The sequence below is a fragment of the Anolis carolinensis genome, chromosome 2 (assembly GCF_035594765.1).
Source record: "Anolis carolinensis isolate JA03-04 chromosome 2, rAnoCar3.1.pri, whole genome shotgun sequence".
Taxonomy (NCBI): domain Eukaryota; kingdom Metazoa; phylum Chordata; class Lepidosauria; order Squamata; family Dactyloidae; genus Anolis; species Anolis carolinensis.
This window is the reverse complement of record NC_085842.1, coordinates 198,712,811-198,728,668: the sequence shown is the minus strand read 5'-3', so window position 1 is coordinate 198,728,668 and position 15,858 is coordinate 198,712,811. Positions and strand designations below refer to the sequence as shown.

At 40.7% G+C, this 15,858-nt stretch overlaps 1 protein-coding gene across 7 annotated transcripts in view; it reads right to left on the bottom strand.

The window, feature by feature from the left end:
- Window positions 1–15,858, bottom strand: part of LOC100556496 (PH and SEC7 domain-containing protein 3) — a 251,754-nt gene that overhangs the window by 144,282 nt on the left and 91,614 nt on the right. For 5 of the 7 annotated variants that reach the window (XM_062971516.1, XM_062971518.1, XM_062971515.1 and 2 more), the window contains 4 exons: window positions 10,106–10,318; window positions 9,917–9,997; window positions 6,986–7,098; window positions 2,321–2,379 (listed from right to left, as the gene is read on the bottom strand). In XM_062971516.1, coding sequence (XP_062827586.1) covers window positions 2,321–2,379; window positions 6,986–7,098; window positions 9,917–9,997; window positions 10,106–10,318 — 466 coding nt within the window. Of the gene's footprint in view, window positions 1–2,320; window positions 2,380–6,985; window positions 7,099–9,916; window positions 9,998–10,105; window positions 10,319–10,871; window positions 11,175–14,319; window positions 14,338–15,858 lie in introns of those variants that run through there. The other 2 variants (XM_062971521.1, XM_062971519.1) reach the window with 2 other exon arrangements.

The window sequence follows — 15,858 nt, the reverse complement described above, 5'->3', positions numbered from 1 at the left end:
GAGATAGTGGAGAACTTCAAAAAGAGCTTCAAAGACAGCTACCTCTTGGGGATGCTGTAGCTGAGGTTTCTATACTGAACCAGGGTTTGGCCTCAATAGTCTTTCCAATTCTATAATCCTATGACACTCTGATTTTATTTCATGAACCAAAGAGCATTTGAAAATGGCATGCATACTCTACCATCTAGTGGTCAAAACATAGTGTAACAGCATAGCAAGGTAAAAACTCTAAAAAGTAATGTTCAACACCGAAGCTATGCCAAACCAGCATGGTTGTAGGACTATGAGGTTCTCATTTTGCCATGGAAACCCTTCAGCAACACACAGTCTTTCAGCCTCAGAGAAAGACAATGGCAAACTCTCTCTGAGCAAAACATACCAAGAAATTCCCACGATTGGGTTCCCTCAAGGCAATGGTTCTCAATCTGTGGGTCCCCAGGTGTTTTGGCCTACAACTCCCACAAATCCCTGCCAGTTTACCAGCTGTTAGGATTTCTGGGAGTTGAAGGCCAAAACATCTGGGGACCCACAGGTTGAGAAGCACTGCCTTAGGGTCAGCATAACTTGGAAATTACTTGAAAGCACCAGCAGCGGGAACAACAACAACAACAACAACAACATCGACCAGGATGGGGCCAACAACAGCACTCCTTTTTCAAAATAAGATTCCCCCCCCCCCAAATGAAATTTTCTATCAGTGCTTCTACTTCTACTATTGAAGAAAGTAAAACACTAGAGGTGTACAATTTGGCCAAAACGCATGCCGTTTCGGGGCCATTGTCGGCTGATCCCTCATTCTGTTTATTGGGAAGTTACTCAAATTGGGAGCTGTGTTGCCATTTTCATTCGGCAAAGATTTGGCCCATTGGCTACAATGGGAAATTTTAAAGGCTCAATCTTCAGTCATTTTAAGGCCTATCTGCATGAAACCTGCCTCCCTGTAGTTCTCTCCCTGTACGAAGCCCCAGTTAGTAATCTGGCTGAAGATCTCTGGACCATGTAAAGCTTCTGAACTATCTTCAAAGGCAGTTCCAGGATCCATCATTTTGGACCTAAAACCTGTCCTCATCTAATACACAAGGCCAACAAGAGTTTCTATCTTAAAAGTATAGCCAAACTGCCTTTATGGAAATCTTGGCAGGAGATCTTGCAGGAGAAGAAAAAAGCCCAATCATTTACACCATAGAAAATAACACCTATAAAATGCCATCACTAAAAAAAGGAGGGGTACTGTTTCTATGAGCGAATGCCAGACATTTAGGTTCTTAAGAAAAATTATTTTGCACTGTGGTTGAGGGCTTAAAACTGGGAGCCACATGGCTGCTACCAGTTTCCCATACTATTGAGGTTGCAAGGCAGTAGAAGAAACCATAGGCAATTCAAGCCAAGTAACCGATCAGATAAGCAAGGTAGTCTAGGGGACAAGGAAAGACCATTCAAATCTGCTTCCCTCATCCTACTCCAATATATAAGCCTCTCCATTTTTGAAGGGGATTAGGGACACAGAGTCCCTGTGAAAGTAGAAACACATGAATAAAAAACCACAATTTTTATTAACTTAAAGAACACCTCTCTAATGAATTTTTATGTCTTCTGGTGCAACTGAAGGGGCAACTTCCAATTGAAACTGACACAGAATTGTGCTGGAGGACCTATACATCTCTAGACAAGTGTTCTCTCTAGAAATCTCTAGGCCAGTGGTTCTCAACCTGTGAGTCCCCTGGTGATTTGGCCTACAACTCCCAGAAATCCCAGTTAGTTTACCAGCTGTTAGGATTACTGGGAGTTGAAGGCCAAAACATCTGAGGACCCACATGAGAACTATTGCTCTAGACCCTTACTTGCTACTCTAAGTCACTTTCCATTCATGCTAGAGAACCTAGAGATTCCGAGATGAACATATTAATCAAATCTACAAATAATCAAATCCATAAAAAGGTAAGCCGGCAAATGTGGACAGTTGACTGTATACCTTTTGGAAAGGCCTCTCAAAATATATCCATCTGTCTTGGTAACTTGCAACTGAGGAGGACTGGGCTATTTGTTTGCCTCCTAGTTATTAGTCTCTATTTGCCCATGGCATGTACTCTCCAACTTCCCCTTGAAATGTCCAGTCTATTGAATTTTGCTGGTCTCCATTCATCTGGGTTGCAATTCTGGCTTTAGACAACAGATCATTTCACTTCTTTTGCCCCAAGCATTTCTGGCTGCAAGAACCCAGCATTGCGAGGTCATTGGCGGGGAGCAGTCCAGTATATCAGATTTATTGAAAGAGCATTTTGAAATCTCAACTGAAAAGGGTAATATGCAGAATACTCACATGGCCATGGAGGTCAGTGTTGAGCAGCATAATTGCACACGTGAGGCAATGGACACCATCTGCAGGAGAAAACACACCCGAAACATGACATATAAAAAGCTACGAGAGGAAAGAGAGAGTAAATCACACTTCCCACTACTCACAGCTGGTTATGAGAGAATGATTCACGTTTTGTTGGGACTCCTGCAGCCTCACTAACACTCCCCCCCTCCCCCATGCAATTTGCTTATAAAGAAATGCCTGATATGAATCATGACAGAAATCTCATGAAATGAAGTCATTTGCAGAAGGGGAGGAAGAGAGGGGTGAAAAAAGACAAGCCATGCTTGGAAGAAAAGATGTATGGAGTCCAACAACCTGCACAACCTCAGGTTGGATCTATACTGCCATATAATTTGTTTCAAAGCCAATAATCTGGATTTTATATGACAGTGTAAATGGGGCCTCAGTTGTAGGAGTTCTCCTTTTTCAACCTAACTTGCAATCCAGTTAAGCAGAGAAAGGATTTAGCCAAATTCAGCTTCAATGAGATTAACTGTCCTCAAGACCAGACCTGCCCACAAGTCCAGTTGTAAAGAATTGGTTTTTTTTTTCATGATTAGAACTCTTTCCCCATCTATACACTGCCATTCCCATTCCTCTCTCTGAATCCCGTCTTGAAACCCTTTATTTCTGCTGAAATTTAAGTACAGTAGAGTCTCACTTATCCAAGCTAAACGGGCCAGCAGAAGCTTGGATAAGCAAATATCTTGGATAATAACGAGGGATTAAGGAAAAGCCTATTAAACATCAAATTAGGTTATGATTTTACAAATTAAGCACCAAAACATCATGTTACGCAACAAATTTGACAGAAAAAGTAGTTCAATATGCAATAATGTTATGTTGTAATTACTGTATTTACGAATTTAGTACCAAAATATGATGATATATTGAAAACACTGACTACAAAAATGGCTTGGATAATCCAGAAGCTTGGATAAGCGAGGCTTGGATAAGTGAGACTCTACTGTATATGGAACTACATTTGTTGGCACTGCTTCTCAACATTCAAACTGTAAGCTGATCTGGATGGGGAATGGCCTCTTTTGCTCATATAAGTCTACAAAGCATATGTGCATGATGATAGAGGAGGAGGAAAGGTGGAGATGATGATATTGATTATAGCAAACATGAGAACGAGTCCCGCTTGAACAGCACAGTACCATCTCCAGAGCTATTGAGCAAATGTATGCATGTAAAAAGATGTATATATACTTGTGTGAAACTCCCAAACAAGCCCAATTCTGTGAGGTCTATATCAACTTACGGCAGTGGTTTTCAACCTTCATAATGCCGCAACCCCTGAATACAGTTTCTTATGTTGTGGTGACCCCCAACCTTAAAATTATTTTTGTTGCTACTTCATAGCTGTAATTTTGCTACTGTTATGAATCGTAATGTTAATAGCTGATGTATTTTCATTCATTGGACCAAGTAAAAGGTAAAGGTTTCCCCTGATGTTAAGTCCAGTCATGTCTGACTCTGGGGGTTGGTGCTCATCTCCATTTCTAGGCCGAAGAGCCGGCATTGTCCGTAGACACCTCCAAGGTCATGTGGCCGGCATGACTGCATGGAGTGCTGGACCAAATTTGACACAAATACCTGCTATGCCGAAATCTGAATACTGGTGAGGTTGGGGGGGGGGGGAGGTGTGATTTTGTCATTTGGAAGAACGTAGTTACTGGGATTTATAGTACACCTACAATCAAAGAGCATTCGTAACTCTACCAACAATGGAATTGAACCAAATGTGGCACACAGAAGTCCCATGACCAACAGAAAATACTGGAAGGGCATTGGCCTTCAGTTTTGGTGGGCATTGGCCTTGAGTTTTGGAGTTGTAGTTCACCTACAGCCTTCTCTGCAAAAGGGGTCCCTAAGGCCATCAGAAATATGTTTTCTGATGGTCTTTAGCAAGCCCTCTGACACCCCCCTCGCGACCCCCCCAGGGGTCCCAATCCCCAGGTTGAGAAACCCTGACCTATGGCACATAGAGTGAGTTGGCATCTACCTTCCTCTGAAACTGGTAGAGTGTAAGTTTCCATGACCAAGTGTGGATTCAAGCAATAGTTTCCAGATCTGTAGCACAGTGGCCAAACCACTATACATGGTAGCTATATGTATGTACGTACGTATGTATATATGTGTATTTTTATTCAGTGATTAACCTTTTCAAACTACTGAGCAAGGCAAATCAGAATTGTATTTTAAATACCAAACTTCAAGAGTTAAAAGTATTTGTTTATTTTTTTAGGTATTGTTTGTTATTATTAATCTTATGGTTGTTGTTTTTTTTTTTTTAAAAAAAAAGTCCCTATGTGCAATGATTTTCATTTTCTATTAAGCTACTTAGCTGTATTTTATACGTTGGCATGTTTAGCAGGTTCAGCCCTGGCTAATACCTCTTCCTCTTCCTCCCTGTTAGGGTGCATCTACACCAGTGGTTCTCAACCTGTGGGCCATGGGCCTGCAGTGGGCCGCGAGAATGAAAATCTGGTCTGCAAACCTCTTTCCTCTTTATTTAATTTCCTCAGAGCTGAGCATTGCATTGGATAGACCACATCAGCTCTAGATTATTAAATATGGTTTTCTGTGGGTGAGCAGATAGCAATTACTGGATGGTATGTTCTATATGGAGCCTCTGGTGGCTCAATGTGTTAAAGAGCTGAGCTGCTGAACTTGCAGACCGAAAGGTCTCAGGTTCAAATTTGGGGAGCGTAGTGAGCGCCCGCTGTTAGCTCCAGCTTCTGCCAACCTAGCAGTTCGAAAACATGCAAATGTGAGTAGATCAATAGGTACCGCTCTGGCGGGAAGGTAACGGCGTTCCAAGCAGTTATGCCAGCCACATAACCTTGGAGGTGTCTACAGACAACGCCGGCTCTTCGGCTTAGAAATGGAGATGAGCACCAACCCCCAGAGTCGGACACGACTGGACCTAATGTCAGGGGAAACCTTTACCTATGTTCTATATCAGAAACTGGAGCTGATATGGTCTAGCCAATACAATTTTCTGAATCAGCACACCAAATAACCAAACCGAATAGAAACTTAACCAAAAACTGATTCATAACCCTTTTGGTACTTATATTAGAGAGTGATCCTGAACAAAATGGTCCCTGGTCAAGTGGGCCCTGGTCAAAGTGGTCTCTAGTCAAGTGGGCCCTGGTCAAAAAAAGGTTGGAAATCACTGATCTGTACTATAGAATTAGTGAAGTTTGATACCACTTTTACTGCATTGACTTAATGCTATGAAATCCTATGATTTTGTAGCTTTGTGAGGCACCAGCAGCATTTGACAAAGAAGTCTAAAGATCTTGTAAAACTACGGCAGCTAAAGTGGTGCCAAAATGCATTAGTTCTACAGTGTAAATGTAGTCTCACAGGTGCTACAAGATCAATTTATAACAATGGAGGGCAGGAAGGTGGCCAAAAGCTATTTGTTTAGAAGCATCATTGGATTTAAAACAGAAGGCAAAATTCAAATGTAGTCTCTCAATTCAGTCTCTCAACAAAGGCTCCGGAAACAGTGATAAATCAATAAACAGGCATTTCTTTCTATAAAACAAAGGAGTGCAATTTCAAAAACTAAAAGGCTTCAAAGATAAATATCTCCTCACTTTCTATGCTCACCACTCACAATATTTCCCTCCAAACATATTTCACCAGCTAGAAATGAATCCATTTGGGAGAAAAGCATCTTGGGGGAGAAACTGCTGAGGGTAAAATGATGGGCAAGAAAAGCATTTAGGAACTTCGAACATCATTGCTTTCTCTTTGGTTCTTTAAATTACACTCTTTACAAAGAGAGGAAGAGGCTGTTCCATTTAAATGAAATAATATGATGGAACGGGGCTGCAGTGGTGCAGCAGGTTAAACCGCTAAGTTGCAGAACTTGCTGACCGGAAGGTTGGTGCTTTGAATCCAGAGGATGGAGTAAGCTTCCATTGTTAGCCCCAGCATTTGCCAACCTAGCAGTTCGAAAACATGCAAATACGAGTAGATCAATAAGTACCGCTCCGGCATGAAGGTAACAGTGCTCCATGCGGCATGCTGGCAATGCCTGCTCTTTGGCTTAGAAATGGAGATGAGCTCCACCCCTCCGAGTCAGACTCGACTAGACTTAATGCTAAGGGGAAACTTTACCTTTACCTTAATATGGTGAAAGACACAGATACAATGATGAAAATGGTCAGGAACAATAGTAGAAATAATGGCCATAAAAACAACACCTTCCTTTAATACCCAACATTGCCCCAAACAATTTCCTACACGATGGAGTTTATTAAACTCCATTGTTCTACTTCCATTTTATAATGACTGAATCTCAAAAAACTGACATGATTCAGTAGCAACTACAGTGGTATCTAAGCCAATGCATTCAGAAATTAATTGCAGAGTTTTAAGCTTAGAGGAAAAAAATGTTCTGATTTTGCTAGAGATTGTTTTTTAGTAAATGTCTTCCATTTTTACCCTGCTGTTCTTAGCTTTATCATCATGTTTTTGTTTTTTTTTAATCTTTGGATTAAAATGTGGTTTTAGTATTTTATTATTGATTTGCCACCTTAGACTGTGTCTGGAAAAATGAAGGAAATAAGTGTTTTAAATAAAATTAATGTAAATTACCTTGTGTGGAAATGGCATTTGGGTTGCAATGATGGTATCTGTTGGAAAAATGAACTAGCACTCTCTCTCTTTCCTGAGTTTCTCCAATGAGGGAAAAGGCTTTGAAGAATGTCCTAAGAAGAAATTTACAGGGGAGAAAAACACCAAGTCAAGCATGCTGTTAAAGCTCTTTCACCAATACCAGACAGGGACAATAGCTTTTTCAGAGGGTGGAAGACAATTGAACAAATGGTAGTGAAAATATTCATAACACTTTTGCTGCAGTTGAAGAAGTACTGCAGGTTTTTATTTTGTAATAACAAAAATTAAGTAGATGCATCAAAGGCAACATAGTAATAAGTTTTTACACAATAGGAAACATTGTGTTGTCTCTTAAGCGACCTTCAACTCACTGAGAAATCTCTGCTGTTATTTTGTGTACCATAACATCAATCCATTCTATAGGAGACACGATGATGCAATGGGTTAAACCAGACATGGCAAACTAAGGCCCGGCGGCTGGATGTTAGAATGTTAGAAAAAGACTTCTTCTACAAAGGGAGACTTTCTGGACCTTTAAATTAAATTCTGTATTCCCCAAAGGACTGAATGATAGGCTTGACTTCACCTCCTATCTGTATTGAGCAGAGTATTTTAGGTCATGATGCAAGCCAGACAGCACTTGCAAGCTGGAAAAAACGCACAAAGCTCTGCATGTGCAACCACATGTAAGTCAATTTAATTTTATTTCTGTAAATTTCTTTATATTTCTGTATATACTAGACTAAGAATTGGATAACATATGGGGTGTTTACATGTATCTATTTTGGTACAATTACACTCACTATAAGTATGTGCCTATGTTTATGTTTAGAATACTAACAACATGGAAAGGGCTTGAATTGAAGCAGGACTAAGCAAGCATAATTAAGATTAAGAGAGACAGCAATATATCCACAACAACATATCGTAGTCAACAACGAGAACATTCGGAGAACACAGTTTGAAGAAGACTATAACCATACATCAAAAGACTGTTAAAGATCTGTTAGAAGCATACACAACCTGAAAAAGGATCATCCGAAACGAGGCACTATACCTGTGATTACTTGTTGTTGTATAGTTGTGTTTGTATATATACCATATTCTTGGACTGTTTTCCATTTGAAATTGGTGTATGCTTTGATTTATGTGCTATATAATAAGATTGTACCCAGTTGGGACTGTAAAGAAAATGCTCAGCAATACAAGCATACTGTCTTATGAATATACACACTAAATCTGTATGAGAACATATATTTAAGTTTTTTCTATCAATACCATTCTCGTAGCATTTTGATATAGATATCAATGCCTTATGGAAATTTTTCGTGATCCCAGCACTGATCTAAGAGGATACCATTTGGAGTCAAGACACACAGTTTGACAAGCTGAAACCATTATATCATGCTAGCTTTCGACTTGCTACATGGCCAAACTTCTATATTACACAGTTCACTAGTGAGACAAAGGGTAAAAAGAGGTTCTTTGATACTAAGGAAGAATAGTCAGAATAATGGAATACTTAGAAAGAGAGGATGTCACAGGAGAGATAAAAAAGGGAAGCTAGAAATTTAGGAAAGTGGTTTCAAAAACGTGGTCAGGAAAGGAGGAAAAGGAAGGAGGAAAAAAGTAAGAGGCTTGCTCTGAAATGGCATATGAAATATCATCACAGTTGACCAACTGTACCAGAAGTTTGCCTGATTTTGGGGGGGGGGGCGGGGGAGAGGACAGCTGGGAGGACCAGGTGGGAGAGGGTCTTTTACACAGAAGTTGCCAGAAATACAAGCTCTTGGAATGATTCTGTCATCTGTTTCTATCTCAGACACTATGTCTGCAAACACAACAACTGGCATCAAGGACCACACATAGAGGACCAAAAGAATGACATAATTACTAGAGCAAGGAATAGAAATGTACTATCACTAGATTTCAAAGATATAAAACTCCTTTTTTGATTTACCCAGGTATTTGACTGGATCTTTCAATCAACACTGTGCATCCCTGTGACACCTCTTTTTCTACACCATGCTGCGGAATCCTTACCCATCTCTTCAAAAAACAGGACAGTGGACTAAAGGAACTAACTTTTCCCAAAGTTCTGTGCCTAGACACAATGGATTACATTGCACCATCCAAGGGAGCCAGAGAAGACCTTAAGATCATGACGGGAGGGGCGGGGGCAGGTGTATCTAGATGCTGTTTTATTTTTTAATAACTTAATGTTAATGGTTTTAAATTGTATTTATATGTTGATTATTTCTATTGATTTTATGTTATGTTTTATTTGCTTTGTATAATGAGGCATTGAATTTTTGCCTAAATGTATGTTTTAAGCCGCTCTGAGTCCCCTGCGGGGTGAGAAGAGTGGGGTAGAAATGAAGTTAATAATAATAATAATAATAATAATAATAATATATTTCCCACCATCCTCAGGCAATAAAGTCATTGTGGCTTCCTATTCCCCAACTTCCAGTCATGCTGGTTGGGAAAATGGTGCTTGTAGTTTAATCTTTTTGAGGATACCAGGGCGAGTAAGGGAGGTGGATTATACGTTATAGTGAAGGGGTAGAGGAAAGTCAGACTCTGGGGGGCCCTTCCAGACAGGCCCTATATCCCAGGATCTGATCCCAGGTTTTCTGTTTTAGGATGGATTATATTAGTCTGCACTTCCAGATAATCTGGGATAAACAGAAAACCTGGGATCAGATCCTGGGATACAGGGCCTGTCTGGGAGGGTCCTGGGAAGGAGTGAAAAGGGTCAAGCCAAGGTGAACACTGAAGAGAAAGGGAGGGAGGTTTTTCTTCATTCAGAATTAGGCAAGTGTAAGTGTAAATTAAGGTAGGCTCATACAAAGTTCCAAATAGATGAGATACAACTCAAAAAGTGATATTTAAGAGATGGTGTCATACCTGAGGGAGTGATCCAAGGAAAGGCCAGTGAAATCAAAAAACTTGAGGTATTCCTCAGCTACAAGTTTGCTGAACTCATTGCTTCAACCGAGAGAGAGAAAGAAAGAAGAACAAAACAAGCCATGAGTTCATCCTGATCATTCCAAAGGTGTTATATGAACATAATTCTAGTAGAAAGCCAGGACTTACTTTTTCCCCAAATGCCTTGCTACATCAGAGCGTCTGAATCTATCCAGATGATAGAGTCGTTTTGCCAACCTCCTGGCTGCTTCCAGATTGCCACTTGTGGTGCCATTGTTGAGATCATGAGTCAAGTTTTCATGCCCCTCATTTTCCAAAAAGTCATTGGTTCCCATGTCCCCTATGGCATCTAGTGGTGCTGGACATTCCGGTCTTGCATTGCTACAAAACAGAAATTGAGAGACAAGATAACTTTTAAAAAAATATTATTTTGTTCCATCAAATGTACATGGCACTTTACGAAATCAAATCAGTAAATAGCCCTTTCCCCTTTTATCCTACAGATTTTAATGCTTACTTTCATTATGTTAATACACTAGAGCCTCTGCCTACCATAATTGTGGGGTAGATGAATCAAACTTCCAATAAATAATTTTATAGAACCATATGTTTTCAGTATAAGTTGCCCTAGTGGTTCTCAACCTGTGGGTCCCCAGGTGTTTTGGCCTACAACTCCCAGAAATCCCAGCCAGTTAACTAACGATTACTATTTCTGGGAGTTGAAGGACAAAACATCTGGGGACCCACAGGATGAGAACCACTGCCCTAGACAATTCCTTCTATAACATAACATGCAATTTCATTACTTTTGTTTCCTTCTGCACTGGTATATTTGTCATCAATATAAACAAGAAAGCATCTCAAAGGCCATTTTATCCCAACTGGTTTGAAAAGTTGGGACCTTAGTTACAGTGCCAAACTGATTTTACCATACCTGTTTGATCCTACACTGGTGATGTCACCAACTTTTTCTATGGCTTTTCTCATCTTGCCCTAAACAAAAATGAATCGCTGGCCAATTGAAGTGGCAGGCAAAGTCCGTGAACTTTCTGTCTTTATATGTTTCCAGCACAGAGGTTAGTTGACAAAATCCTTGTGTCTATAGGAAGCTTGAACAGGTACTTGCTTTCTTTGTTCAAACTGGGAGGTTTGAAGAAGGGGGAAAGCCCCCCCCCGTCATTGCCATGACAAGATGGAATGAAGCAATACCTGCCCTTCACACATCCATATGGCCAGAAGAAATTATGGTGAGAGTTCCAGATTCTTTTCATGATGTAGAAATGACATCATAAGAAAATTCCATTCCACAGACTTTCTGGCATCATTAAGTCCACCAGCTGTTGATTGTGGTGTGCAGACCATACATGCTAACATTTCTCTTCTCCAACCCTATTCCATACTTTACAACTATATCACCAGAAGCAACTTGAAATTTCTCAATTTGCTCCTGACACAGAAAAAAAAAATCTGTTTCTAAATTCCTAATATTTTAGGAACAACACCATGCTAAACCTTGGTTCTCTACCTGGATAAAAGAAGGAAATGCACAATTCCATATTCTAAATTGCAAATCATACCACCAGTCTGGTTAATGAAGTGAATGAGGCCGATGTGTTTGAGAGCATTTCTCCTATAACAAAAAATTCGTGCTGGGGGGGGGGGGGGGGGATAGGTTTCTTGCTACGCCAGAAAAAAGAAGAACATGTTCCAGCAATCCTTTTGTTCAAAACAAACAATGACAAGTGGCAAGAAGCAATTTGAGTCAGATAAGCCAAAGTAAACCAAACCATTCTGAAATTCCTAGACTACCTGAAGGTTTCATCCAAAAAGTATCATGAATGCGCCACCACATTTCTTCATAATATCATTGTTGGAGGGCGGGGGAGGCTGCTGAGGGAAACGTATCTGTTCTCCCCTTTCTCTTAGGCCCCCTCCACACAGCTGTATAAAATCACTGAACTGGATTATATGGCAGTGTGGACTCGAGATAATCCAGTTCAAAGCAGATATTGTAGATTATCTGCCTTGATATTCTGGGTTATATGGCTGCGTGGAATGCTCTTAGTTTTGCTGTCCACACATGCTCAGTAAGAGATTCATAGTAGTTCTTGTTGTTCTTCTTATTAGTAGTAGTACTATAATAGATAAGTTTCTAATTAAAAAAATAAAATCTGTTGACACAGATGTTTGTGATGTACCACTTGGAGTGGCTACACCGGAATCAACTGTAGTACATAAGAAGTGTCAAGGAAAAAATTCCAAACCTTATTTATACAGTAAAGATTACATGAAATATATATATATAGAGAGAGGGGGGGGGTATGAAACTCTTATAAAGGGTTGGTTTAACCTTCAGTTTGCTAATAAAACTGAATTATTGTGTTGCGAAAGGATGCATGTCTAAAAAGCAGTTAACCAACCTGAAAAGTTTGGAAAGCTCTGTTTCAGAGAATACTTCAGAAATACAGAGTATCTAATCTAAACTACCAGACCGAAAGGTCCCAGGTTCAAATCCCGGGAGCGGAGTGAGCACCCGCTGTTAGCTCCAGCTTCTGCCAACCTAGCAGTTCGAAAACATGTCAATGTGAGTAGATCAATAGGTACCGCTCCAGCGGGAAGGTAATGGCACTCCATGCAGTCATGCTGGCCACATGACCTTGGAGGTGTCTACAGACAACGCCGGCTCTTTGGCTTAGAAATGGAGATGAGCACCAACCCCCAGAGTCAGACATGACTGGACTTAACGTCAGGGGAAACCTTTACCTTTAATCTAAATACAGAGTGGTTATCACTCTGGGGTCCCCAGATGTTTTTGGCCTACACTTCCCAGAAATCCCAGCCAGTTTACCGACTGTTAAGATTTCTGGGAGTTGAAGGCAAAAAAACATCTGGGGACCCCAGGTTGAGAACTAATCTGATCGTGTATGACAGTAGAAATCTGCATTCCAGTTTCTGTTTAATCACTAAGCCAATTGGTTGACTCTGAGCCTGTCTCAAACCATGCATCCATATAACCTCACCCTGTGCAATAATAAATGACTTATCTATATTTTTAAAATATTTTAAAATACCCCCTCTTTAACCAAAGAAGACTTCTAGCTTGCAGAGATGAATAATAGCACCTATTTTCATAAAGACATAACACAAAAAGAAATGGGCTTTGGAATGGAAAGTGTGATGTTATACATTATTTATTACTTCACAACATTTTCAGCACAAGCAGATGCAATGGGCATAATCTGAGAAAACAGAATAATTCACAGTAATGCTGTTTTAGTGGAGCTTAGTGAATGGTCATGCGATCTAAATATGATCGTCAATAGCAAGGGGAAATATCAGAGTATTGCTTGTTTTAATCTGTTTTTCTGTATATAAAAACGCCTCTCCTCCATCACCTCTAAGCTCTGCATTCCACTTCTAGAAAAGGCCAAACAGCTGCCCCAGGAAGCTGGAAAGCAAGACATGAAAATGGAGCATGGAAGTGACTGGTGAGATCAGGTTGCCTTGGTGTTTATATCTATAATCCACAGCTGGAAAAAATAACTGAAATTCCTAGAAGTCAACCATGCACAGAACTGGATCAAACTCCTTTTGCAAAACATTCCTAGAGGCCAGGATCAAATGTCGAGGAACCTCATGGCACCAAATGCAGAAGAATAAATAAGCCTCCCTGACTATACTGGTCTATAACACTTGTCAGATATAAGCTTTACTTGAAAGGTTACATAGAAAAAATTACTGTTCTACCACCACCATCACAACTGCACTGCTTCCCCACGGTTCAGCATGGCTGCCAGGAACCAGGCCAAGAGATTATAGCTAGCACTGTCAGACTACACTTTCAAATTGTCCCAAGAATCAGCCAGTGGAATAAACAAATGAATGAATGACAGGAATCAGTTAGCCTTTAATCCAACCTAGAAGCCAGCTAAGGGCTACAAATTTCAAATAAAAGACTACTACTTATGGAGTAGTAGTAAATTACACATGAAAGAACAAATCTTCGTTACTCTTCAGCCCATCTCACCCTGAAGGGGACTCAGGGCAGATCACAACCAGGCCTGTAGCGAGAGGGGGGGGGGGTTAGGGGTTCAACCCCCCCCCCCCCGAAATTTTTCAGGTAAAAAAAAAACCTGGTTTACTCATGAATTTTAACTGGTTAACCAAATCCCCATGCTAAGTCTATGAGACGTAAAACATTAAGAGTCCCTCCAGGCACTATCTCAAGCAGATATTGACAGGTCTGAACCCGAGGGGCGGGTGGGTCAGGGGTTCAACCCCCCCCCCAAAATTTTCAAAACTCCTCTCAATTTTTTTTCCTGGCTACGGCCCTGATCACAATGTACACATACATGGCAAACATTTAATGCCATATGACATACAGGCAGACACAGAGGCAAAGACACAGAGGCAATTTAACATTTTCCAGCTTCCAGGCTTCAGGATATCACCTCCCCTGTGTTGTCACTACTCCTAGCTGGCCACTGAGTTCTGTGCAAGCTCCTAACAACTGTGGGTAGCACTGGTGACATCAGAATGGGACACCCGGACAACCAACATGAAGTTAGGGGCAATCCACCTCCTTTCTGGTCACATGGGAGCCCCATTCTAACATCTGGACTAGTGACCACACAGCCATGAATTACGGTGGAGAGATCACCAAGTCATGTAGATGCCTCTGCCAACATCAGTACAAGATATGTATGCAATCAGGAAGGGGGGGGGGATAATTCCTCTTCTTCATGCTAGTTGCAGAGGAATCCCATTCTGATATCGACAGAGACCCTGTGGTGGCCAGAAGCTTTGTGTCCAATTAGGAGTGGTGACAGCATCAACAGAACAACAAGTAATAATAAATAACAATAAAACTTTATTTATATACCGCCTTATCTCCCGGATGGGACTCAGGGTGGTTTACAGTCATAAAAGCAACACAAACATTACATAACAACATAATAACACATTATTAAACAAAGTAAAATAATACAATTATAACAATAAATAACACTTACATGATCAGATCAAGGGGACGGGAACCATAAACCCAATATATTAAAATGCATAATTTTAAGGCTAGGGAAATCTTGTGCAATATATTCAGGCCCAGAAATCGGCGATAGTCCAATGTAATTACTCAAAAACCTGCCGACACCACCAGGTCTTCAGTTCCTTATGGAAATTGGATAATGTAGGGGATTGCCTGATCTCTTTTGGCAGTGCATTCCAGAGCCGGGGGGCCACTACCGAGAAGGCTCGTTCCCTCGTCCCCATCAGCCGCACTTGAGACGGTGGTGGGAGTGCGAGAAGAGCCTCCCCGGATGATCTCAAGGTCCGCACTGGCTCATAGAAGGAGATGCGATCACGGATATAGGTAGGAGATAGGTAATTCCCTTTCCCTGTTCTGATGAGTGGAAGAAAAGAGGAATGGCAAGAGTGTTCTGTCTGAACAGTGGATTGGGCCAAATCAAAACAATCTAGCTATCCAGGCTGCCCCAAAGAATCAGGATATTACAGAGTTTCCAGCAAACTTCAGAATATTCTTCAACTTTGTCCAAAGTAGGGCAAATCCAGCTTAAACCCACAGGTCCCAGGATACTCACTGGAAGCAGGTAAGCATCATGAACACAGAGCCTGTGGAACTCTCTCCCTAGAGAGGCCAGTACGGCCACATACCAACTCTACCATCATGCATGTAAAAACTGATGAGGGTTGGGCTCTGAAAGGAGGTGTGATTGGGATTTTAAGGTGGGTACAAAGTTTGAATACATTTTAATGTTTTAATGTTTAATGATTTTCGTAGCATGCATTGTTTACTTGGTCTTTTGTAATTTTAAATTGATGTTTTAATGTATTCACACTGTTTGTAATTAACATTGTTTCATATCTAACATTAGCCAGCTTAAGTCCCTACCCTGGGAGAA